We start from the raw sequence: 27,545 nt of genomic DNA on the forward strand, positions 1-27,545 counted from the left end.
TCTTACTTTTAAAAAATTGAATCTACTTTGCTTTCTTCTGGAATGAGGAATGGCCCACATCCAGGAGCTGCCTCTAATGCTGGCTGAGTAAGACCCAGAGTAGTCCCCAGGCAGTGACTGAGCTGGAAGCTTGGTCCTATAATAAGCTGTGGGACAAACAGAAGGGATGCACAGCTCCCCTTAAATGACTCAATGAGAACAGGCGTCATCACCAAGTGGTGAGCCGTGAGCCCAGAGACCAGCAGGCTAATCTTGGCCCAACCACTAATTAGCTGAGGGACCTTTATGTCCCAGACTTCCCTGCTATAAAATGGATATATCTCACTCTGTGTATACCACACAGGGGTCTTCTGGAAATGATAGTTTGGTATTTACCCATGAGTCCCCCCCTTGATTTTAAGAGAGGTCATGATGTGTTTTCTGCCCATTGACTCCTATCACTGCACACACGGGCTAGCAACAGCCGTGAGAACCCTCTGAAGACTTGGCCAGTGCAGCTAAAGAGAAAGAAAGGAATTCAAGTGCTGAAAATAGAGGCATCTTTAAAAAGTGGAGCCAAGGTTCTAACTTCTCTACTCAAGCCTTTGGGGGAAAATTTCCCTGAAAAGTGTATGGCTCCCTGTATTCACCCTGCCTGTAGCAACATCAGCCTAGAATAATGTACCCATGTAAGTCCTCTCCTCCTCTCCCCACCCCTCTCTTCCTAACTTAAACAACAAAATAACTGCCCAAAAGTGACTGGAAGGAATTTTACCAGGAAAGATAATGTATGAAAGTGTTTTAGAAAAGTGTGAAGTGCTAGATGGATGTAAGGCATCTGTATTATTGCCACAAAGCCCAGGCAGCTGGGGCAAGTGATTATTTCAGTACAACAATAATTCAATATATTGATTCAAAGCAACATGAGCCCAAAGACAACTGCTGGAAAAAAGTCTTCTATGGAAAGAGATGTCTACTCTAGGCCCCTTTTTAAACATTTGTCCCTAGAGTTATAAGCTTTATTAACCAGAGTATTGGAAGTATGGCCTAATGTAATTATGGTAAGCTGCTCCATTTCATTTACTATATAAATAGCAATACATCTGCTTATGTGCATGCATAACTCAGTAACGTGATCCAACTATGTATACAATAATTGCATGGAGAATATTTATAGCTCTATAAATCCATGAAGGCATATATAAAAATGATCAATTTCATTTTAGGGGCTCCAGAGTAATTTAAACCCATAATCTTAGCCTATTGCAGCACACCACAAATATCCATTTTATAGAAGCGCAAATGGCAAAAAATAAGTGTTGGGCTTGGTCCTCCGACACTCATTTCCAGTTGCACAAATATCATATCGAATTTACCTGTGCAAATTTGTCCTTTGCCATAAATTTCCCTCTGCCAAGTTAACTTTGATGAAACCCTGTCCTTGGCTGGGACTGGCCATGATAGGTAATAATTTAGCCACTGAGTCAGGTACGCCCTGACCTTTTTGTGACGGCAGCCAAAGAAAGTGCTGGAGGGAGACTCATCAGTTGACAATGATGATGGAATTGACCCCTTCTCATTGTCCCTAGTTCCCAGCCAACACAGAAGGGGAATCTGGTTCAGGATGTTTTCTGGGACCTCTCCACAACTTTCTGGCATAAGATTTATATTAGTAACTAAGTAAAGCACAACATAGTTGAGGAACTTTCTCAAAAAACAGCAAGTCCGTAAAATTCCTCTTCTCTGACATTCTGCTCACAAAAATGATTAGAACTATTTTAATCCAAACTGGCCAAACTCAAAGATGAAAGTACTAGGTTTTTAGAAATAATATATAGATATTGGCTTGAAGCTTAGACAGTCCTGGATTCAATTCTTGGCTTTGTCACCTCCAAATCTAGTGGCCTTGGGCAAGTTCCTTGACCTTGCCAAGCCTCAGTGCACACATGTGTGAAATGAGAGAGGAATCACCCAGCAGGCAAAGTGGTCCTAAGCTTTAGAAACAATGCTTATAAAGTGTCTGCCTAATATAGACCACAACAAATAGCAGCGCTGATTATTACTATGTGAGATGTTGTTCCAGAGTATAATAAAATCCTCTGAAGCACAGTATCTTTTGGGGTGGGAAGAAAAGCAAGAGAGAATCTAGAACATGTTCTAACTTTGATTTTAGCCAAGCATAAATCATGAGTGGTAGGACCCAGGGAAGAGGGCAAGCGCAGTAGAGATGGGAACACCGGAGGCCTGCGAGTCTGTCTGTTCGCAGATGTTCTCTTCCCACCGATTAGGTAAATTCAAGTTCTTCATATACATTCCAGTCCTGAATTCAAGAGATAGAAAGCCTACCCTTTTCAACTCCTATGCCCCAAATCTGGTGGGACTTTTCAGACAAATTGCAGACTCTAAAATATAGGTACAGATGTCAGCCTCAGTATGATGTTCGCATCAACGCAGAGGGAGATCAATGCTGAACGATTTTTCTGTCTACATTTCTAGCTTTTCAGAAAGAAAGTGAGATGTTTTGATTAAAACTCATTTATGAAGGAAGGGGAGAGAGGGAGGGAAGGAAAGAAGAAAGAAAGAAAAAAATGCATTCCCTTTGCAATTATGCTTTCATCCTGTCTTGCTTTCCTTTAGCGAAACTGGGACCACGTGTTAATAGTAAAACAAAGGTCTTAATCTGGTTTCTAGTGCCACCTACTGGATCCAGTGGGAATTACAGCCAACATCCTCCAGCGTTCCCAAAATTACACCTGTACAAGCCACAGAGGAGGATGGGGAAAAATCTCTGTCAATTGCTGTGTTTGCAGTGTGAAGTGGGGCAAAGCTGGCAGCTTATAGCACAATAACAAAGGTGACAAAATGAGAATGTAAGTCCCTGAACTGCAGATTTTCTGAAATGTGAAAGGCTCTGATCTTTAAGAAGGTGAATGTCAGATGATCCCAAAATGTCATCATCCCACTTGAAGATGACAAAGTAGTTCTCAAAAGCAATAAAAATTAGCATAAAAGTTTAATGCTATATTAGTTGTAGAGCAGCTGTGTTGAACAGTGATTAAGAGCATGAATTCTAGAGCCAGACCGCCTAAGTTCAAATCCAAGCTGTTGATAATTATTAGATGTACAAGGCAAGGCAAGTCACACCAACTCTGGGCTTCCGTTTCCTCATCTGTAAAGTGGAGATCATTATAATGCCAATCTTGAGGAGCTGCTGTGAGGGAGAGATGAGGCTATACATAGGGAGCACTGTGAACAAAGCCTACAGCATGGTTAGCACGTGGAAAACGTGACTGTGATTGTAATCCATTATTAGTACATAAAGCAGACTGATATAATGGGAAATGTGCCATAGGGGTTCTCCAAAGACCTGTGCATGAGTCCCAGCTCTGCACCTGACCTGCTAAGCACCTTTAGGCAAGTCTTTTCAACTCTCTGAACTTCAGTTTTCTCATTTGGAAGACAGACCAGCACCCAACCTACCAGCTCCCAGGCTTACACGCAGGCACGCACTGTTCAAATGTAAAACACCACATACGTATGCAAGGTGCTATCTGCACAAGAAAACATGCAAAATCCTTACGGTTAAAATGGTTGGGGTTACAAATGCCCAGCAGACTTTCCAGAAGATGTTAGGCTGGAATCCAATCATCATCTCTATATCTTCACAGAATCTTTGCAAGCCTGCAAATAGACAAGCAGAGAACAGGTATAAGGCACAGTAGCAGGAAGGTGAGGTGGGGGCAGGGCAGGCACTAGAGCCCCTCGACTCAAGCACCATTGGCTAGGGCTGGCCCCAGCCCGGTATCAACATGACCTCTATTAAGCAGGGAACCATCAGATAAATGACTCGCTGCCAGGAAGATTAAGGCAAATTGAACACTTAAATAGATATTAAATATGCTCTGTGGTGATGTTCAAAAATGTCAGCCCACGGTGACATCTAAAAAGCTTAGTTCCAGCCTGGCCCAGGCTCTCAGCATTGCCACAACCTGACATCTCACATGTGCAGCTGTTTTCTGAGGTGCTTAGTGACAACTCTGGCAAAACCAGTGAAGATTGTGGTCAATAAGCAGAGCATATTCTGAAAGCCTTGGAATTTAGAGAGAAAATCACTGCACACTGGCTTTTATCCCCCACCCTCCCAAGGACACTCTTCCAATGAGTCATTTATCTTTGTGCCGTGCAAGATGATAATCGCACACAAAAACCAACGTAAATTCCAAGTGTCCATCACCCACTTTGTTGGAACTCAAAGGACTGCTGTCTTCTTTGTCATTCATCAACCTCACTAAAGTAAAAACAGAGGAGATGGTTACTCTCATGGCCCTAGACAACCGCCATCCCTGCACCCTCTTGGTTTAGGAAGGTTTTTAAAACCACTCCTCAAAAGAAAAAGGCATTGACAAATATTTTAGAATTGGGCAGTTTCTTGCATTCTTTTCCGACCTCATCAGAAGTGTGGCCTTCCCGGAACTGTGGAACTAAGATGTTGAATGGACCTGTACGGTCTCCAAGTTCAAGCTCCTTCATAGTCAGCAGCTCTGATTTCAATGTGGCCTCAGCTTAAAAACTCATCATTCCGGCCGGGCGCGGTGGCTCACGCCTGTAATCCCAGCACTTTGGGAGGCCGAGGTGGGCGGATCACGAGGTCAGGAGATCGAGACCATCCTGTCTAACACGGTGAAACCCCGTCTTTACTAAAAATACAAAAACGCTGGGCGTCGTGGCGGGCGCCTATAGTCCCAGCTACTCGGGAGGCGGAGGCAGGAGAATGGCGTGAACCCGGGAGGCGGAGCTTGTAGTGAGCCGAGATCCCGCCACTGCACTCCAGCCTGGACGACAGAGCGAGACTCCGTCTCAAAAAAAAACCTCATCATTCCTTCATCCTCCATCATTTTCGTGAAAAGTGGGTACCTGCAGGTCAAGAGGGACTTACCAACATGTCCTCCCATCAAGAATACTCCTTGCGCATTTTCAGGCCTTCTTTCTAGACCTTGGTCCCTTGCTCCTCCTGTTCTCAGGATTTCCCAGCCTCCTCAGATTTCTGGGTCTTTTGCCCTGAGCTCCACGAAAGCAGATGAATTCAGTCTCTGGGTGTTCCTCTTCCTGCCTTCACTGGCCACCTCTCCCCCTTCTGCCATCACCTCCCTGGCCACCACCTGTCTGATCAGTGTCCCCCACCACCCCCACCTCAGTCCCCACTTATCCTTCCTGGTCCTGTATTTTCAGTGCCTGCCTTCTGCTACTTGGAAGTGGGGAAGGATGGATGTGATGAGAGAAGACAATCTCTTGCTGGGCTAGAAAACAGAGACTGGAGTTTTCCTTCTGCAGAATGGAATAGTTCAATTCAGACCCTTAAAAAATGGCCCCGCTGGGCCGGGCCTGGTGGCTCTAGCCTGTAATCCCAGCATTTTGGGAGGCGGAGGCGGGTGGATCACTTGAGAGTAGGAGTTCGAGATCAGCCTGGCCAACTTGGTGAAACCCCATCTCTACTCCCCAGTAGCTGGGACTACAGGCGCCCGCCACGACGCCCAGCGTTTTTGTATTTTTAGTAGAGACGGGGTTTCACCATGTTAGACAGGATGGTCTCGATCTCCTGACCTCATGATCCACCCACCTCGGCCTCCCAAAGTGCTGGGATTACAGGCGTGAGCCACCGCGCCCGGCCGGAATGATGAGTTTTTAAGCTGAGGCCATATTGAAATCAGCTGGGCTGGGCATGGTGACGCATGCCTGTAATCCCAGCTATTTGGGAGCCCGAGGCAGGAGAATCGTTTGAACCCGGGAGGCGGAGGTTGCAGTGAGCCAAGATCACACCATTGCACTCCAGTCTGGGCAACCAGAGCAAAACTCTGTCTCAAAAAAAAAAAAAAGAAAAAGAAAAAAATGGCCCTACTAATGTTCTATATCTTGATTTGGGTGCTGGTTACATTGGGGTGAAAATTCATTGAGCTGCAGCTGTTGTGCAGAAAAGGGAACCCTAGTACACTGTTGGTAGGAATGTAAATTAGTACAGCCACTATGGAAAACATTATGGATGTTCCTCTGAAAACTAAAAATAGCATTACCATATGATCCAACAATCCAACTACTGGGTGTATATCCAAAGGATGTGACATCAGTATGTCTAAAAGATATCTGCGCTCATGTTTATTGCAGGATCAGTGGAATCAACATAAGCGTGCATCAACTGATGCATGGATAAAGATGTGGTGTACATATACAATGGTGTACCATTCAGCCTTTTAAAAGAGAGGAAATGATGTCATAAGTGATAACATGGATGAACCTGGAGGACATTATGCGAAGTAAAATAAGCCAGGCACAGAAAGACAAACACTGCGTGTTCTCACTTATGTGTGAAATCTAAAAAAAAAATTGAACACATAGAAGGAGACAGCAGAATGGTAGTTACCAGAGGTTGGGGAATGGGGAAAATGGGGAGATGTTGGTCAAGGATACAGTGTTTCACTTAGACAGGAGGAATAAATAATAAGTATTTGAAGTGATAGAAATGTCAATTAGCTTGATTCAATCCTTCCACATTGTATAACACATATTATAGCATCACTTTTGTACCTCGCAAATATATACCACTATAACTTGTCAGTATCTAATAAAAAATACATAAATGAAAAATATATCATGTATGTACATTGTACTTCAATCTTAAAATTAACCCAAAAAACTCCACTCCAGACACCACTACCAAAATAATGGATCCTGAGACCCTTCACAGCCCTCTGTTCCTGACATTTGCTTTTACTTCCTACCAAGCTCAGACTGAGAATGTCAGCCACCCCTCATGGAAAGCAAGTCTTCAGACCCCTGACAACAGCCATCGTGGAGGGCCGCCAAGCCTCAGGGCTGCTGTAGAGGAGCCTGTACTGGGAAAAGTATGAGGACTCATCCAAGGCAACTTTTCCCAGCTCACTCTAAAATGCCTTAGGTTGCAGCTGAGCTTCCTGCTCTACTTTAAGGCAAGTCTGACAGCGGTCAGTCACAAACATGGTACAGTGGAAAGAGCACTGGACTGGGAGTTAAGGTCCAAGAGTTGATCCCCAGTTCTGCTACTGACTCACTGTGTGACCTTAGGTGAAACAGTCTTCCTGCCCAAGCTGTTGTTGATTGGGGAGACTGAGCCGAATGAGCTCTTAAGGCTTTTCCGGAGAGGTCAATCCATGACACAAGGACACTCCAGGTTGCTTTCTTGGGTCTACAGGCAAGAACTGAATGCTTTGAGCAGCTGATCCGATCATCTTTGGATTTGTTAGTCTCCTTTAGTTTTTATTGTACACCTTCAAATGAGTGGCCTCTGACCACTAGGCCTTCTGAGCATAAGTGAGGGGAGAGAATAAAATAAATAGAAGTCAAAGCTGAGGCCCTCAAAAATATATATAAAGCACCAATAGCAGGCCTCAGTTTTTTTTCTAAAAAAAAAAAAAAAAAAAGAGATTCCAGAAATTTCTATTATTAGCATCAATCCTGTTGCCATGTTGTTCCCCTTCATGAAACCATCCCCAAGAGGTGGTGGCATGTGGCTTGACTGGGGACACCGATATGATAGGGCTCAAGGTTAGACCTAAGGAATACACATAAGCAGCCTCCTGTAAGAGGAGGGGGTCATGGTAAAAGTGCTCAAGCTCCCCAAGAGGGGATAAAGAGCTGGACCCCAGGCTGTAGGAAGGGGTGGATCATGGGTGCTCAGTTTTCAGCAAGAGACAACTTAATGAAGAGGAGCAGTCCCGGGACCAAGAGTGAAAAGGCTTGGGTTCCAGGGCCAGTTTGGACCCTGGAAAGACATTTCCCCTGTCACACAACCCTCCTGCACCGTGCCCATTCCTGAGTCAAGCTCTCCAGTTCCTCCAGCCTCTGCCTTACTCCCAGCACCCAGGCCTTGGCCCGCATCCAAGTCTCCACCTGAGTCCTTCACTGAGTCAACAGCTATTTTCATCTTAGGCCTCTGTTTATATGGCTTCCTCTGCCTGCTTTCTCATTTCCCCTAATCCACATCCATCTTGCCTTCAAGGCCTAACTCATGATAAAGGAACTGTTCATGGAGCCTTGAGCATGGGCAAGAGGGACTTGCCTGCTGCATGACCTCAAGCCTGGAGGGATAAGAGACCAAGTAGTCAGGTCCCAAAAGGGCTCTGAGCAGCTGATTCTCAAAAATGAGTCTGAATTAGCAGAAAAACAGCAGGGGGGAAAAAAAGGTGGTGAACTCATGGCTATTATTTTAGACTCAAACAGATATGAGGCTCAGAAATCAGTCCATGACAAACTGCATACGACCAAAAGATCCTGAACTGAGATGTCAAGGACTTGCTTCAACCAGTTAATCACTTTCCCCCATGCACCTTGTGGCTTTTGCCTCTCTAAACCACGCCTGTGCCCTTGGTCTGGCTATTGTTCATGGGGGCTGCTCTCCCTCCTGGGTGGCCAGGTGTGGTTCCTCTCTGAGCACAGAGATCTGTGTGCTCAGAGAGGAACCATACCTGGTTTAATGCTCTCAAGCTACCATATTGAAATTCATATTTTTTTTTAACAAAGGACTCTATATTTTCATTTAGTACTATGTCCCACAAATTATGTCTCCAGTCTTGTGTATACTTTTGGACAAGTAAATCCCCAAGTTATTCTTTTGTAGTTAATGTGAAGGGCCCTCAGCTTAACACTCCCTAAGTCCCAGTGTTTATTTATCTTATATTATTTTTTCTCTGAGATGCCACCTCCAAGGATTTTCTGACTACTCTGACCCTCCATTATCTCTGGGCAGCAAAAGGGCTCACAGCCAGGGATGTACAGTTAGCACTGTCCTTCTCCTCAGTGTCTTAAGTGTGTGTGTTCTTCCTTGGGAGCTAGTTGGCAAGTTTCATGAATATAGGACATTATCCCATGCTCTCCACATTCTTAAGAGCCCACATGACATACTCACACACATTTACCTGTGTGAGTTATTAATGAGCTAAAGCATTCCTAAAGTTTACTGAGTACCAGCAAATGGAGCTAGGAAACACTGCACCTTGAAATTGGTGGTGTACACCATGACGTTTCAGATAAAAACGTAAGGGAAAATGGAGCTCAGGGAGGGGGCTCATAGAGAAATAAATTAAGCTTGAATTTGTAGATTTCAGGGGGACACTTTATTTTTGTTGTTTTGGGGGTTTTTTTTTGTACTTTAAAAAATCATGCTGAGTTCAGCCATCAGGATGGGCAAGAACTGAAAACAGTCCATCAAGCAAAAGCCATTGCCTGCTGTGAATCTAACATTTCCCACAAGAATGTGGAGAGAGGCCATCTGGGGGGTGGGATGTGAAAAAAGTAACTGACTGACATGGAAAACAGATCAAGACCACTCCACATTGAGGTTGGGGAAATACACAACGGAGAGCCAGGCAGTTAGCAAGCAGAAGACCTTGGTAGTGGCTGTTCAATCACATTGTTCCTCCAGCCAAAAGGCCCCTGTACTGGCTCCAGAAAAAATGCAAATCATTTTTTCAAAATGACTCTGCTTAGATAAAAGTCTGCTAAAGGGACCACTTCTACACAAAACTCAGGGAGTTATACTTTTAAACCTGGATACCTCGAAGCCAGCTATTGGCCACTGAGGCATGTTGATTTGAGAACGTCAAACAACTGTTTCAATCAAATAAATAAAACTTGAAAATTGTCCCTACCATATTTCAAATGTTTGGATGATATCCTCTAGAATCTAGAGATTATTAGAAACAAGAAGAAAACACAAATCTCTTCAATTCAGTGGCGTATTTTTTTTAATTCTGGCTACGAAGGTAGTACATCAAGTGAGTCAGGTTCGTTTTAACCCTTCACAGGTTTATGTTCTACTATTTTAAATGAACCCTGCACTGGTTTGGGGCCTCATCATCTCAATAAAGAATACACTGTCTTCTGGGATATAAGTTACAGATTTGTGCAGGTTTTTTTTGTTTTGTTTTGTTTTGTTTTTACCTTAGTCATGTTAGCTTATTTTTCTTCTTGAGATTCACTTCTTAGAATTCCATCTAGATCTAAATCAGAGGCGCACACCCACATCAGACACTGCAGAAGTCAGGTTCAACCTGAGCGCAGCACAGAGTCAACCTGATTCTGGAGGCAAGCCCAACACCAGCACTCTTACTTAGAAACCAGGGGATTCTCTGGGTGGTCCCAAGGAAAATTAAGATAGCCCAGAGACTAAAGCACACAGGATTTATTTTTTCCTTCAGAACAAAGAAAACTATGACTAGATTTGCATGGGGATGGGAGGAAGGCTATTGATTTAATTCCTAAAAACAGAAATATTAAGAGGTTTCTATTTTAATGATGTTTTAAACCATCCTGAACAGCCCTGTTTTATAGGGAAGAACTGTGCAAACATGCCCTTTGTGGCAATCAGCAGTTAGGGTACAGGTACAAACAGAAGATGTAAATCAGATAGTTACTTGCACTTGGGCCAGTGCTGTAAATAAAGTGCTTTCCTGACTTTACCAACTGATCATCTAGTGACCTCAGCTTACATGTGGACCCATGAGGGGCTGAGCTGCCAAAGAAGGACCTTGGGGGCTTCTTCTTGCCTCTCCTGGCAAGGTCTTTTGTTTCTGGGCACAAAGTTAAGATTCGCTGTGGTGGATTTCACTGGGTTTCTACCACTCTCTGCTCAGGTAAAAAACACTGTGAAGCCTCGCCCTAACTCCGACAGCAGGTCTTCAATCACTGCAGGATCTAGGCTGTCTTATCAGCCAAAAGTGCCGGCAGCTTGGTCTCTGATCTCACCAGGACAGCTGGCATGCCTGCCCACCTCTCTTGCCAGGAACTAAACTCTCCGTGCAGTGGGAATGTGATCTCTAGTCTGAGACAAATTCCCCTTCTACCAATGCCCAAAATTGACTGCAGGTATCATCCTGTTTCTGGAGTACCAGGAGGTTTCCTTTTTCCACCTTGATTCCCACTCCACCGCCTTTATTTTAATGAGTTTTCCAAAAAAACAAGAAGCTGTTAAGCACCTGTTGGGTGGAGGCTAACAATTACACTAAAAACAAGATGCTAATCATGAGGATACCTGGAGGTTAGGATGAGCTTTGCTGGGCCCCCAGTTTAAAGACCAGAGCTCTTCAGATCCCTCTGGCCTAGACCCCTCTTCCTTTGGGCTCCAGATGGTACATTTGTCCCTCGAGCATATCCTGCATTCCAAATAATATCTTGCACTTCCTTTTAGCTTAGAATATGTTGCTGTCTCTTTTGGGATCTGAAGTACAGTTAGATAGTCTGAACTGGAAATGTTCGTCTTCCTGATATTTGCTGTGGTGGCCTTATATATATATTAGTGAGGCCTCAGCACAGTTCTGAGCAGGCTTCCAAGCGGAAAGAAGTCAGTAGGGCCTTGAATCAAATAGGACTTTCTTGAACTGACCGACAGTGCATACAAGGACCAGGAGATACCCTTGAAACCCCAAGGACAAACACCTCCACACAAAGGGCAAAGATGGCATCTGACAGCTCACCATTTCTGTTCTTGATAATGTCCCCACTGATATGGCATGCCGGTTGCTATTGTGATAGCAGGAAGGATAAACTGTAAGTCAACTGGAAGTTTATTCCTGGAAAAATCTGAGATTGAGATATTGCATCACAGGCTCCTATGATGCTAATAAAGTTTCCTAAGGATCTGTGAGCTGAGTGGTCTCTGTTCTCACTACAGTACCCAGGGACCAGCTACAAAGTTACCCCTCAATTCAAGCTGCATGGGTATTGAATACCAGGAAATAATTTCATGCCTGCAAAGTAGCCTCCTCCTTCCTGATCTGGCCATTGTTCAAAAGCATTCACTGTTCATATGCCAGATCATACCCAAAGGGGTGTCCAAGTCCTAGGAATTTCTGACACAAAGATTTTTAAGTTTCACCTTCAGCCACCTCTTGTTTCCCCGTTAAATTTAGATCACAGTGGTCTTGAGGCAAGTTTGGAAACAAAAGTGCAGCTGTCTTAGGTTTTCTAAATAGTTGCAATTTAAGCCCTGGATTGTCTTATTAAGTATGGAAAATCTGCTTGCCATGAATGCCTTACCGACACTCAAGCTCTACTTCAGCAACAAGCACAGTGATTTCCTTACCATACACATAAGAGATCCCCACGAGCTCAAAAATGGCAATGATGACAAGGGCATAGGAGGCAGCATAGGTGTCCACAAGCTGAAACATGTAAATTCCACCCTAACAGGAGAGAGAAACAACCAATATCAAATGCGTCCTGAAGCCAGGCTGTCTCTTCCCACGTTTAACAGCCAGTTCTCTCAATCCTAAGAAGAGTCAGGTGCAAACAGGAGTCCATGCATCTCCCTCCTCTCAGTAGCAGTAACCTACACCTGGTCCAGCATGTAAGCTGGAGGCCTTGCTGAGTCAGCAAAGCAGTTCCTCAACAGGCTGCGAGCTAATCAATATAACAAGCACCAAAAAAAGCGATTTAACATCTTATTCTTGAAAGGCAAAGGTCAATGTCTGAAGAAGTATATGTGAAAGAAGCCAGATTGCTTTATTTTTGCTTTAAGCAATTGATCATTTCCACCTATGTATCTGCATTCGATTGACCCTCCGATGACCTTTAGGTGTCTCTGGGTATTTCTCACACCCACATGTATCTCTACCTCAATCTTTAAGTCTCCCTACAATAAATAAGGTGTAGAGACCTTCACATTCCAATCCATTATTTTACAGAAGAAGAAATTACAGCCCTGAGTAGTTAACTTGCTCAAGGCCACAGAGACAACGAAAGCAATATATATACGAGCGAGCTAACACAATTTACCAAGACACTCGGGACTGGAAGAAACTGAAGTGGCTGTTGACTCATACATGACAGTAATCATCAGAAATTGTACCTGATTGGTAAATAAAGATTTTTATGTATTCTGTTTTCTTTTTCCTAATTTTTTATTTACTTTTTAGAGGCAGGGTCCCATGATGTTGCCCAGGCAGGAGTATAGTGGCTATTCACAGATGCAATCAGAGCACGCTGCAACCTTGAACTCCTGGCCTCAAGCAATCCTTCTGCCTCAGCCTCCCGAGTAGCTGGGACTAGAGACATGCGTCACTGCACCTATTTTCTTAAAGTAGGACACACCTGCCTTGTTGGCTCAATAAGGCTACATCTCAATTACGAAGATACTAGAAGCATCACTGGTAGCCAAGATGACATATTTCCCTCTGCAGTCAGAATCCCTAATGAACTGGTGCCGTCTACATGGAAATGGTAGTGATTTGCCTTTGATTATAAGGTCTGAGAGCTAAGGGTTGAAGGACAGATAGCTATTGGCCCCCCACCCCAAGCCTGTGCCTAGGAGGCAGCTTACCTGAGTGATCATTGGAAAACCCATGATGAAGAAACAAATGCAGCAGCCCAGAGTAAACACTGGCTTGTGTGTGCGCAAGTACTTGGGAAACTCGTCTGAGATGGAGGTCACTATGGTCTCGATGGTGGCAAACTGGAACCGTGTCAGGAAATGAACATCTGAGTCAAATTGTACCACCCAGAAGGTACCCCCAAGCCCTTTGTATGTCCCATCCAGGAAAGTTGTATTTGTGTTAGGTTTGGTTTTTAGGATGGCATTCCCTCAATGGGTCTAAAAAGCCTCCTTGGGGTCCAACCCACAAGGGCAGCCAAGAGAACCCAAGCAGGATGTGAGCTTTAAAAATTGCACTTTCAACCCCCAGAGACTTGCATTCATATTCACCCATTAGGACAGTTTAAGTTTCACTTTGTATTCATGAGATATAAATTCCTCTCCTCCAGTTTACCTTTCATTTGCTCTTCTTTTTGAGGAAAACCCTCTTTGCACCCAAGGACTAAACTCTGAGCACCTGTCAGCATGATCTGTGGTTGTCTCAGCCCCACAGCAATTTCCCTAAAATTGACTTCACATTATTCTTTATCCAGCCCTACAGAATTTGCTTTGGCAAAATGACACAAAGGCAGGAAGTACACAGGCTAAAAGTTGCCACATAGAACGGAGGGAGAAGGAAGGAGAGAGGACGACTCTCTTGCACCATTACGTGAGCACCCAAAATACAAGGTGATCCTGAGCCCTACACAGGCACTTCAGCATCTCTAGATCTCTCAGGAGAAGCATTCAGACACCCCAAAGCCTACCCCTCTCCTGAAGGGTGAACCCAGGACCCAGGAGAGGGGGAGTCTTCAAGAGGAGCATGGGATAGAGACTGATGGGAAAGGGGCTCACCATAGTGTCAAGGCCAAGAGTGAGGAGCATCAGGAAAAAGATGATGGCCCAGAATGGAGAGAGAGGCAGCCTGGTTAAGGCTTCCGGGTAAACCACAAATGCAATGCCTGGCCCTGGAAGGAACAAGACAGATGATTGCAGGCAGGTCCTACTCAAGGCTGCTCTTCCCAGAGCCCAGAAGGCCTTCTCTCTGCTGAGATCCTCATTTATTACTTCTTATATGCTGCTTCCACTGTTGGTTATTTTTTACTCATCTCTATCCATTTCCTCAATTAGACCATAGGCTCCTTGAAAGGAAACACCAAGGGAATTAGGACAACAGCTAGGAGAACTCACAGGAGAGGCCTAAAAATAGTGTCTAAGCAGACACTCAGAGGCAACTCTACTGGACTCCACAGTTAGGCTGTGTACCATGTACATAGGATCTTTGTATTGGATGAATTAAAGGAAAATGTAATTAATTACCCTTTACAGCAGTAGTACTCAACCAGCAGTAATTTTGCAATATTTGGGATATTTGGCAATGTCTGCAGACATTTTTTATTCTCATGGGTGAGCTGGGGGTAGGGGTAGGATAACTACTGGCATCTAGTGGGTGGAGGCAAGGGATGCTGCTAAGCATCTTACAATGCACAAGAGAGCTTCTTGCCAAAAAAGAATTATCCTGTCTCAAATGTCAATAGTGCTAAGGTTTGAGAATCCCTGCTCTAAAAGTTGGAACATGACCAAAATGACATTATTTCTTTCTTTATTTAATTATTAAGTTCTGGGGTGCGTGTGCAGGATGTGCAGGTTTGTTACATAGGTAAACGTGTGTCATGGTGGTTTGCTGCACAGATCACCCCATCACCTAAGTATTAAGTCTGGCATGCATTAGTATTTCTTCCTTTAACCACCCTTTCTCCTACTTAGTCCTCCAGGAGAAAATATTCACATAAAATATGAATCTAACACTTTCAGGATCTTGCACTATTGGTATAAATGAGGCTACATCAGTCCTAGTAGTTAGTTGGGTTGGGGGGGCGGTGCATGAAACATCATGTAGGGGTTAAGAGGGTCCAGTCTCTAAGGGTCAGATCTGGTCCAAATCCAGATTCCATGACTTACCATCTGTGCAACGCTAGACAAGTTATTTAATTTCTGTAAGCCTCAATTTTGTCCATCTGTAAAATGGGGACAAAAATAGGACCTCACAAGGTGGTTACAATGAACAAATGAGAAAACGCAGGTAAAACACTGAGCCCAGTACCCCCTACATCATCAACACCCACAGAATATTATCTTCTATTATGAGTGGACTATGAACTTGGAAGTTAGCGGTTCTGATTCAGGTTTTCTCTAGAACACTTCATGTGGTCTTGGTGGGGATGTCTGAGCAGCAGTTTTCTCTGCTATCATAAAGCTCTGCCAGCCATTCTCCCTGCTTCACGGCCTCACTGGGAAGATTACTGTAATCAAAGGTGGCTAAGACACAGCAGTTGTGAATTTCCCTGTAAGTAGAAAACTAAATGATAATGGGCAGAGACAAGTGAATGTGGGTGCCGGGATAATCCACAGCTAGCACACGTCCACAATCAGCAATCACAGCACCTAGAACGTTTATAACTCAAGCATAACAGCACTTTTTTAAACTGAAATTTATCAGGTTGTTAGTTCCTAATGTTGCCTAGGGCCTTGGTGTATTTAAAATATAAAGCCTCAAATGCCAGAGATACCCCTGCTTTACGCATTTATTGAACAGACTGTAGAGCCAGCCTCTGAAGGCTCCCTATGTGAACCGTAAAAGAAAAGTCTGTATTAAACTAAAGTTCAAAATAGGTCTCAAATGTAGAACAACAAGGAAGTCAGTTTAACGTTCTGGTGACAGTCAGGCCCGTAAAGCCGACAAGAAGGTCTTGAATGGCCACTACCAGAGGACCTCAGCTGCTTACTTTAACAGGATTCTACCCTTTGGGCTTTATAGCTTTTTTACAGGAAATAAGTGATTTCAAAATATTCAGCCTGCTTCCATTTCAGTTGCCTCCCTAAAGCACCCAGGTGAAGGCATTATTTGCAAGCTAAATTACAGCAGACTTCACTTACCCAAGGCAGATGGGGAGCGGAGTCATCTAGAGAATAACATCATTAGATGTTTAAAAGAGTATATGGCACTCTGATGGAGGCCAAGTTCTGCCTCTCTCCTCTCCCACTGGGAGGCAGTAGAGCCCAGTGGCTGGAGTACAGGCTCTCTTCCTCATGGATTAAAAAACTGGCGGCCGGGTGCGGTGGCTCACGCCTGTAATCCCCACACTTTGGGAGGCCAAGGTGGGCAGATCACAAGGTCAGGAGTTCAAGACCAGCCTGGCCAATATGGCGAAACACAGTCTCTGCTAAAAATACAAAAATTAGCCGGGTGTGGTGGCGGGCACCTGTAGTCCCAGCTACTCAGGAGGCTGAAGCAGGAGAATGGCATGAACCCCGGGAGGCAGAAGTTGCAGTGAGCCAAGATGGCACCACTGCACTCCAGCTTGGGTGACAGAGCAAGACTCCATCTCAAAAAAAACAAAAAACAAAAAAACTGACTGCACCTCTTACTAGCCGAGGACTTAGGGGAGTCACTTGTTCTCTCTAGACAAACTTTAGTTTCTTTATCCACACAATGGAAATAGTAACAGTACCTACCTTTCTAGAGCTTCTGTGAAAATTGAATGCATCAACACAAGTAAAAAGCTTAGAACAATGCCTGGACATACTAGGAACTTGGAAAACATAGACCATTATTAGTCTTCTTATGGGAAGGGATCAAAGGGGCTCTGCATTTCAGTAACTTGAGCAGAGTCCCCAGAGATCCTACCATGAGAGCCTCCTTTATCCTAGAGTGCCACTAAAGACACAGCAAGGGGCTCTGGCCAGTGCAATGCATCAAGGCCCATAGCACAGCTTGGGTAGCCACTCTGCTGTGATAACTATTACAAATTGAATGAGCTCTCTGAGGATATGCCACCTGGACTTCTGTGCCTTTGGGCAGAAGGATTGGGATACAGGTGATAGACAGATGGCTGCATGGAAGTGGGATGTCAGTGCTGTTTGAGAATGCTCATTTTGATTAGTAAGGTGTCTGAACTATTAAGGGGCAAGGGAACCAAAGTAGTATTTCTAGTGCTCCGGTTAGCTGAGAGTTACCTATACCTGGGAATGCTAAATAAATATGCACATTTCTGCTTATCTACTCTGGTCTAACTCAGTCTTTCTGCTGTTGGATAAGCATCTTTGTTTGGCTTCAGGACAGATTCTGAATATGAGTCACCGCTCCATAGGTGGCAATGCATATGGTGGCGAGATGGCTCTGAAGGGCTAATTTTCCTGTAAGCTGCTTTTCTAGAGTAGTTCCCCGAGAACATGCCCCCTTCCCTATGCCTATCATAAAAGCAAAAGACAGCTTGGTCTCTTCACCAATCCCATCCTCAGCCCCTCAAAATTTTGATAAGACCAAGATTTAAGATGATCATTTTGGGAGAAATGCCTCTTTTAGAAGGGAGTGGTAAACTAAATCGATTAGTGTTAGGTCATTAAGGAGAACCTCTATTTGACTAAAGATCAAAACTTAGTTACAAAGTTGGGTCAGCAAAAATGTCCTGAATGTCTATATGCCACTGTTGCCCAGCAAGGAGGAAGTGGGGCTCAGGTTTAATGCAGTCCTGACCCCAAATCTCTGTCCTGTATTCTGCAGAGCCTCCATTATATCAAGGCAAGTAAGACAAGCCTTGATATAATGGCTTGTCATTATATCAAGACAAGACATATAAAAATACATCCAGGTTCAGATGAGCAGAAAAGCTTCCCCAGTGGGTCTGGGAGAAGATCTCATGGGCCCTCTCCTGTGGGAGATGAGGCCCACCATCCTTGTGCCAGAGACAAGTGTTAACACAACAGGTTAGAACCTGTTAGAAGTGCCCTTATCCTTGTTCAAATCAAAGGAAGTGAAAAAACACTGGAAAGGAGAAATTTCAGAGGAAAACATGGGCAATTTGTTGGCTGCATTTTACATACCAGATAAACAACATTCTATTTGAGTTTTTGCAATGTCTCCCCAGAAATCCATTTCCTGGAGCAGAAAAGAGTTCAGAATCATTTACTAACCTGGCCCACATCTCAGGATTCACAGTCTCTAGCAGGTTGGCCACTGGTTCCAAAAGAACTCAGTAATGTCACAAAAAGCAAAATGCCTAAGATCTTCTAGAGAATGGGACAGAACCTATCTGCTCCAACCACTCTGCTAGGAGGAAATTAGGTTACAGGACAGCTGGAAGTGACTGCAGTACCTCTAAGGACAAAACCCGTTTACCCTCTCACTTTCCCTCCCTGCCTCCCAGGGTATCTGAGAATTCTCAACCAGGGAGAGCCATTGCTTATCTCCTGGGGCCCCTCTAATTTAGTGCATTGCTGCGGAACCAAACACCCCTCAGGGTTTCACACTCTCTCCAGGGAGAGATAATTGCACCCCTGGAACGTGCTGGCTCTTTAACTCTTTGAGGCCCTGGTGCACCATCAGCGTGAATTGGCGCAGTAATGAATTATCTATCCTTGGGGAGCCAGAAGAAATCTTAGTATTCAAAAAGGTGACATTTCCAGGGCTTAGTTCTCTCACCACATCTGAGCCATTATCTGAGAATTGCAGTCAGCTCCTTGAAGGAAGATAACTGCCCAGACAAGCCTCTCACAGGTACACCCCTTGGTTGTCCAGGGCCACAGTCATGCCCCACAGCATGAGGAACAGGACCAACACACTAGGCATCCCATAAATGTCTGAATTGAGAATGAGATCATAATGGTAAACAAAAGACACAATGAAATCCCTTGATCACTGAAACCTACTAAATATACAAATCCTTTGTGGAACCAGGCTGGGTGAAAATGAAGAGTTAAACTAAAATCTTGAATGCTCTCTCTGCAAAATGCTGTCCTAGTAATATGGATTAAATGAAATAAAAATGAAAGCTCTTTGTCAACTTGAAAGCACCACACAAATGTTAGCCATTAATAAAAAGATTATTTGGGTAGAGAGTAAACATTTATTCCACATGCCTCTGCACCCACCCAGCACGATCCAACATTTCTACCCACTGGGGAAAAAAATTGCAGGTCTGCATTGCTAACTAAGCAGAAGGCCCTGAAAGCACATTTGACCTAACAATCAGAAAAGTGCTTTGTAAGGAAAATGCTCCTCTGAAGTCAGTTCTCTCACTAAGCCATGGTTTCGACAGGGCCTTCTGCAATGAATGTCATCCTACAGCAGCCTGTGCCCACATCAGCTCCTGAGGCAATGGTTTGCCTAATAAATTCTCTACTCATACCTAACAGGTGTAACCCTTACTTCTATAGACTGGAGCTAAATTAAGAGGGGCAAGGTAAGAGGAAGGAGAGGAGAGGAGAAGGAAAGAGGGCTTTTAAAGCAATCCCTCCAGTTAGAGTCCAGCCAGTTCTGACTCTGCAGTGAGCTTCCTACTTGAGCCTGCCTTGGTCCCTCTGTAAAGAAGGACCTGTTCTCCTCCACCCTCTAACCTGTTCCATAAGGCCAGCTTCCCAGCATAGTATAAATTAGGAGCTTGTGACATGAGCCTGAGACCCGCCCTGCAACAGCAGGTTAAAAACTGTCCTGTACCTTGGTCTGCCACATTCTCAATGTTGACTTTGCGTTCATTGGCCATGAAGCCGATAACGGAGAAGATGACAAAGCCGGCAAAGATGCTTGTGGCACTGTTGGTGCAGGTTACAATTAGAGTGTCCCTGGAAGGAAGAGACCAGAGTTTTCCATTAGGTGTGCTTGGTGAGTGGAAAGGGACAAGGGGAAGGATGCACAAATGTGTGCCCACGTGTTTGTCTGCACATGTGTAGGCGTATACATGTATGTTCATGTCCTAACCACAGGCTCCCTCAGGCTCATTTAAAAAGCACCAAAAGGCTCAAAAGATATCCCCTCATAGCCCTGATTCAGGGCCTCTGGGCCAAAGCTCTGACTCCACAATCTATATAAATGGGTCTCAACTCATCTGCTATGGTCTGAACCCCCCCATCTCAAATTCATTGGCTGAAACTTAATCTACCATTTGATAGTATTAAGAGGTGGGGGCTTTAGAAAAGTGATTAAGTCATGAATACAGAGCCAACTCATGGGATTAGTGCCCTTATAAAACAGGCTGAACGGAGTGTGTCTGCCTCTTCCACCATATGAAGACACAGCAACAAGGTGCCATCTTGGAAACAGAGAGCAGCCCTCCAGACACTGAATATTCTGGCACCTTGAACTTGGACTTCCCAGCCTCCAGAACAGTGACCAATAAATTTCTGTTGTTTATAGCCAAAAGTCAGTTAAAGATACAAAAGTATAGCTAGATAGGAGAAATAAATTATAGTATTCTATAGCACTATAGGATGACTATATTAACAACCATCCCAGCCGGGCACGGTGGCTCATGCCTGTAATCCCAGCACTTTGGGAGGCCAAGGCAGGTGGATCACCTGAGGTCAGGAGTTCGAGACCAGCCTCACCAACATGGTGAAACCCTGTGTCTACTAAATACACACACACAAAAAAAAAATTAGCGGGGCATGGTGGCACATGCCCACAATCCCAGCTACTTGGGAGGCTGACACAGGAGAATTGCTTGAACCTGGGAGGTGGAGGTTGCAGTGAGCTGAGATTGGCCATCACACTCCAGCCTGGGCAACAAGAGTGAAACTCCATCTCAAAAAAACAAAAAAAATCATCCTATAGCACTATGAGATGACTATATTAACAACAATTTATTATATGTTTTCAAACAGCTAGAAGAATGAACTGTCAGTGTTTTCAACACAAAGAAATGATAAATGTTTGAGGTAGTAGATATGCTAATTACCCTGATTTGATCATTACACATTGTATACATGTACCGAAATATCATACTGTACTCCGTAAATATGCATAATTACTACGTGTCATTTAAAAATAATAAAAGCAAAAAATGTATAAAGAAAAAAATGTTACTCAGTCTGTGGCATTTTGTTAGACAATCTGAACAAACTAAGACATTATTCCAGGGGCAGAGGTAAATCTGTCCATCAGAACAGAAATTGAGGAGATGGGGCCTTAGTTGGCTCCAGGACAGGAACTGTGTGTGAGGGAAGAGAAGGAGTGGTAAGGTCAAATGACCCTAAAATGTGAGGGTAGCCTGGAGTTGGGACACACAGGGTTGAGAAGGACAAAGCGGCAGGGGAGGGAAGAGAGCCCAGTGTCTCTACCTTCATCGCAGAGCCCACTGCTGGTAAGATAGCCAGGGTTTCCCAGCCTACCTTCAGTCATCCTAGATTCAAATGTGAGGTCACAGCTAGACGGGCTACACTGTAACCCAGGGCTACACTGAAATCCTGGTTCTCCTGCCTTTTAGTGGCATGACCTTGAGCAATCCACTTCCTTTCCGCTCTGATTTGAAATGGTAGCAATGAGTCTATCTGTCATAGGCTGTTGGCCGGACAGAATGAGATGATACCTGTACTATGCACAGCCTAGCACAGAGCAAGTGTGCAGCAAATGATCCACCTTGTCTGACTCCTTAGTTTACTGATGAGGAAACTGAGGCCCAGGGAAAGGTAATGGACTAATTAATAGTGTGGGCCAGGATATGAATCTAGATTTTCAAGCTCTCAACCTGGGTTATTTCTGCCACACCACACAGCCTCATTTCTAATAAAGAAGATAGCAATGCTTCACCCTTTAATGGTGTTCAGACTAATTTGGGTCAATGGTTAATGAGCAGTTGTGACTAAAGAAGTTTAAATACCATAGTCTGTTACTCAAGGTCATTTTGAACTGAATTGTGTCTTCCTACCTCTCCCCTACCCCTACCAAATTCATATTTTGTCATCCTAATCCCTAGTATCTCAGAATGTGACTGTATTTGGAGATAGGGTCTTTAAAGAGGTAATTAAGTTAAATGAAGTCATTAGAGTGGTCCCTGATCCAATGTGACTGATACGACTGGGGTCTTTATAAGAAGAGGAGATTAGGTCACAGCCCCACACAGAGGGAAGACCATCTGAAGGCACAGTCCATTGTATCCACAGACTAGGTAGCTCACAAATGACTATCACAGAAGAACACAGCCGACTGCACAGTGACCTGCAGAGAAACTTGCTTCCATCCTATAAATAGCCACTGAGCCTCCACCATGTGTCAGAGCCAGGTATGTAAGTGAGGGTCCAGGCCTTCAGAAGATAGTGCCTAGGCCTTAGCAGGTGGTTTCTCCTAGGCCAGAAGCAAATCTTTAGCTCTCCCTAAGATGAAATGTGAGGATGTGGCCTCAGGTGTCTGATAACTCAGTCCATTCTTCTGTCCCACTCAACCAGCTATGCCCAGATCTTGTAGTACCTCTACATACCTGTAGCAGTTGTTGTGGAATTTGTTGTAAGAAGAGAGAGTGATCAGTCCTCCCCATGCAGCAGATAAAGAGAAGAAAATCTGAGTGGCAGCATCTTTCCACACCTGAGAGGCAAAAGGGAAAGAGATTCAAGATCCATGAAGGAGACTGGCCCCAGGGGAGAGGAGTCACACACCCAGTGCCATATCATGTTTCCAGGGGAAACATCAGGGACAAGATGACTCCTGACATCAACAGCAATGAGAACATAAATCACTTGTGCTGGAAACCAAAGGCATAGTAAGTTACCTGGGAGATTTTAACTTCCTCTATCAAAGGTGAGGAACTCAATAAACTACACTACATACCATGCTCATATGTTCTCTCCTGCAAAGCTAAACAGAAGGGAGAGTCCTGCCTTTAGGTCAATACACTCTCAGAAAATAATAATTTACAACAGAAAAATATAATAACGGATGCAAAATCAAAACCCTTTTTAACTGACATTTCTGCAGATTACAAGTGCTATTAAATTTCTGAAACTCTGTAGCCCCAATCTCAGTAAAGCAACCTCTATGCCGCTGCAGACTTTATAGTGTCACGTCCTACCTGCTATTAAGTGGAGACTTTCTGTTATGTGCAATCAAACTCAATCCTAGCTATGCATTCTTAACACACCCTGGAAAAGCAGAGTTTCCTTTAAGGTGAGAAAACTCAGTTCCCCTTCAACAATCACCCCCCTCATTTGTAGTTTTTGAATTGGAAATTTTAGAGTTAGATGTGCCTGTACAGAATATGCAAAGAGAAAGTTCAGCTTGTGCTGGCCCTGTGTGGGTATACAAAAGTATTCAGACATGTCTGAGCCCTTAAAGGGTTCAGGTAAATATATTTTAAAAATAGAATCACTTGTGGTTTACACTAAGTGCTGTTATTTTCCCACCAGCAAAACTACACTTCCGACACTCTATAATTAGCAACAGATAAATGACGTGAGTTGACCCAAAGCTATTAAGGGGATTTCATTCTTCATTTTCGGCCTCTACTATAACTCCAGATGTAGGACAACTATTCCAGGAATCTAAAAACCCTCAGTTGTCTACTTCTCATTAAATATTTCCTGAGTGCATAATGTACCAACATCATCAGGCTCTTATAAAAGCACACACCGGGATTCCCTGGAGGAGGAAGTCTAACCCTTTTTGCCCAAGCCTCCCAGAGGGCCACTCCCCCAGAGCTGGTTATAAATAAAATTAGAAGCCCACCGTGGCATCTGTGAGTTTCTCCCACTTGGGTGTGATGAAGTACCAGATCCCAGCTCCAGCTCCAGGCAGGGTGACTCCTCGGATGAGGAGGATCACGAGTACAACATACGGGAACGTGGCCGTGAAGTACACCACCTAGAAAAGCCATGGGCAGAGGGGCTGGAAGAAGCAGCCCTGCAGAGTGCACCTGTGCAGAAGGAGCATTGCTCGGGGAAGAGTGGGGCTGTGCATGACAGAGAGCACATCAGGGTAGTTCTCCCCAAATGCAGCCAGGGCTGGGGAAGCAGGGAAGGCACTGGGACCAAAGGTGAGTCAGAGAGAGCTAGAAATAAAGCCTCTTAGGAGAGATCCAAGGCTGTGGGGTGAGTCGGCCTACAGCCAGAAGGCTGGGGGAGATGTCACCCAGCCCAGCTGATGAGTACACAACTCCTTAGGGAACCACAGAGAGAAGGAGGGAGGGGGGCTCTGTGCCCACGCCCGCTAGAACACCTAAATACCACCATTAAAGATGAATCCTATTAGCTTAAGCTTTCCATCCCTGTTTATACACATACCTAAGTGAGGCAGTCCCATCAGGTCAGAAGAACATGATATTAGAATTAGACGCATTTAGGTTCAAATGAAACTGTACATCTGGCACTGACTAGCTGTGTGAACTTAGACATTTATTAAGCTCTCTGAATCTTAGTTTCAGTATCTGTAAATCAAGGATAATAGCACCTTTCTTGCAGATAGTCATGAGGATTCAATGAGCTAATGCATGGATAGGACCTAGCATGGTGCCTGATCCATAACAGCGGGTCATTAAATGCCATTAAGTTCAACAAATATTTATTGAGGGCCTCCTATGAGCTGGGCACTATGCCAGGCATCAGCTGCATAAATGTGAAGGGACTCCTAACCTAGAAGACACAAAGACAATGTCTGAATAATGAGCTAGGGAATTACACACAGGGCACTATGGAAGTTCAGGGAAGGGCATCGTGCCCAACCTGGGAGTCTACTAAGAGGTTCATGGAGATGACACTGAACTGGACAAGTGCAGCTTAGAAGAGGAGAGGCAAGGTGGGAAGGTGAAGGAAGCACATGGGCAAGGCAGGCGTGTGAGGCAAAGCCCTACTCACTCACTATCAGCACAGCATAAAGTTGAGGCTAAGAGTAGGGGGTGGGGGGCTAGAGACAATGGAAGAGACCACGTCATGGGAAGCCTTGAATGCCAACAAAAGGGTACTGCTGGATGCTGGAAGACAGGGAGGGACCAGCATCAAGAAACATTTGGGAGGCCGGGCGCGGTGGCTTATGCCTGTAATCCCAACACTTTGGGAGATCAAGGCGGGCAGATCACCTGAGGTCAGGAGTTCACGACCAGCCTGGCCAACATGGCAAAACCCCATCTCTACTAAAAATACAAAAATTAGCCGGGTGTGGTGGCAGGCTCCTGTAATCCCAGCTATTCAGGAGGCTGAGGCAGGAAAATCGCTTGAACCCAGGAGGCGGAGGTTGCAGTGAGCAGAGATCACGCCATTGCACTCCAGACTGGGTGACAAGAGCAAAACTCCATCTCAAAAGAAAGAAAGAAAGAAACATTTGGGAGGTAACATTAGCAGAACTTGGGGGTTAGTTGAACATGGTAGGTAGGAGGACCTTTCCTTCCGTACCTGTCCATCAAACCTCAAGGTGAAGGTAGGACTTGGGACCAGGATTTGGCAGAAGCAGAAGGAGCAGTGTGAGAGCTCAGGCTCTGCAGTCCCACGAGCCTGGGTCCAAATCCTGAATCCAGCACTTACGAACTGTGTCACCTTGGGCAGCAACTTAACCTCTCTGAGTCTCTGACCCTAAGTGTCCACACCTGCAAAGTGGCAACAACAGTAGATTCTTCATGGGGCTATTGGAAGAGTACAATGTTACTTACAATCCACACAAAGTGGAACAGGCCCAGGGCACTGGAAACAGAAGTACCATTTCACAGTCTGGCCTAGGACTCCCCAGTCCTCAACTTAATAGCACTGATAGCGCTTGACTCACAGGTAGGCTACATTCCAAAAAGTGCATTAAAAGACACTTGAGAGGCTGAGGTTAAGCTCCCATCCAGGCCCACTCTGGGCTCTCAGGATCCATGGGGTGACGGCTGTTGGTTCAGGGCTACCTGCATTTCCACCTGCAGTCCTCCCTCTAAGGGCAACTAGAATACCTGCCCCCATGAGAGGGACACAGGGCACCTGCCACACGCTGCCTGCACAGACTCGAGTACCTGGTAGGGGGCTCCAGCATGGTAGTGAGTGGGATTTCAGGAGATGAGGACTGATTCAAGGACTCACAGGGGGAGATGAATTGGGAAAGTTTAGAGCTGAGATGAAGAAATAACTCTTGGGGGCTGGGTGTGGTGGCTCACACCTGTAATCCAGCACTTTGGGAGGCCAAGGCAGGCGGATCACTTGAGGTCAGGAGATCGAGACCAGCCTGGGCAACATAGTGAAACCCCATCTCTACAAAAATACAAAAATTAGCCGGGCATGGTGGTGCATGCCTGTAGTCCCAGCTACTCAGGAGGCTGAAGCAGGTGAATTGCTTGAACTCAGGAGGCAGAGGCTGCAGTGAGCCAACATCACACCACTGCACTCCAGCCTGAGTGACAGAGTGAGACTGTCTCAAAAAAAAAATAATAATAATAAATAAATAAATATATATATATATAATTCTTGGGGTCATTCCACTTATTCAAATGAATATACATACTTATACATATATTTAGAGCAACTAATATGTGCCAGGGACAGGGACAGTTAAGCATTCAGGACCTATCAGTAAACAAAGCAAAGATTTCTGCCGTTCTAGCTGGGGAGACAGTCAACCAACGATAATCGTGGTAAGTATTATTTGTGATATATTAGAAGGTGATATGTGGGTTGAAAAAATGAAAAATTAGTTCTGGGTAAGTGGGGTGGGGTGTGGGGAGGATGGTTGGGAAGGCTTCAGGGAGAAGTCGGTCAAGGAAGAAAGTCAGGGTGAGCCAACTGGATGTCTGGGAGAACATTTCAGATGGAGGGAACAGTTGGAATCATGGCCCTAAGAAGGGACTGTGCCAAGAGGCCAGTGTGGCAAAAGAAGGGGCCATGGGTGGGAGAGATCGGCAAGGTGGGGGTAGGGAGGGGCAGACTAGGTGGGGCCAGGCAGAGCTCTTACTCTGTGGGCAACAGGGCTACGGCAGGGACTCAGGCAGAGGGGTAACAGGATCTAACCTTTGCGCAGAATCACCCAGTTGCTATGTAGCAAGAATACTGCAGGGTTAACAGTAAGGAGGCGGCAGCAGCCAGCAGGCAAGGGACAAAGAATGGGGATGACTCCAGCCAGGGTGTTGTCAATGGAGCTGGTGAGAAACAGATGCCAGATACATTTTCAAGAGGAGTCACCAGACTTCATGGGGAGTGTGAGAGAAAGAGAAGAGTCAGGGTGACTCCCAAGTGTTTTAGCCTCAGCAACTGAAAGGGTGGAGTTGCCATGAACTGAAATGGGGAAGTTATTTCTGTCTCTAAACCCAATTACTCAAGGCCAAACTCTTTCTTCCTGGCTGCCGGTTCAGAGCTGCCAGAGATGGGCTGCACTCCTTTTCTCTCCACTGTGACACCGCTGACCGGGACACCTTTTCCCTGCCCCACAGAACAGCAGTCTCTCCTCCCTCCTTGTCTCAAAGAACTTGCA

At 44.9% G+C, this 27,545-nt stretch overlaps 1 protein-coding gene across 1 annotated transcript in view; it reads right to left on the minus strand.

Moving 5' to 3' along the window:
- The window catches only part of LOC129047275 (sodium- and chloride-dependent glycine transporter 2), a 53,443-nt gene that overhangs the window by 3,801 nt on the left and 22,097 nt on the right, over positions 1-27,545 (minus strand). The window contains exons 7-13 of the mRNA XM_002821959.3: positions 23,847-23,981; positions 22,606-22,709; positions 19,851-19,975; positions 14,210-14,322; positions 13,325-13,456; positions 12,089-12,188; positions 3,560-3,660 (exon numbers count right to left, since the gene is read on the minus strand). Of these exons, the coding sequence (XP_002822005.2) occupies positions 3,560-3,660; positions 12,089-12,188; positions 13,325-13,456; positions 14,210-14,322; positions 19,851-19,975; positions 22,606-22,709; positions 23,847-23,981 (810 nt within the window). The remainder of the gene's footprint in view (positions 1-3,559; positions 3,661-12,088; positions 12,189-13,324; positions 13,457-14,209; positions 14,323-19,850; positions 19,976-22,605; positions 22,710-23,846; positions 23,982-27,545) is intronic.

This window comes from Pongo abelii, chromosome 9, assembly GCF_028885655.2.
Source record: "Pongo abelii isolate AG06213 chromosome 9, NHGRI_mPonAbe1-v2.0_pri, whole genome shotgun sequence".
Taxonomy (NCBI): Eukaryota; Metazoa; Chordata; class Mammalia; order Primates; family Hominidae; genus Pongo; species Pongo abelii.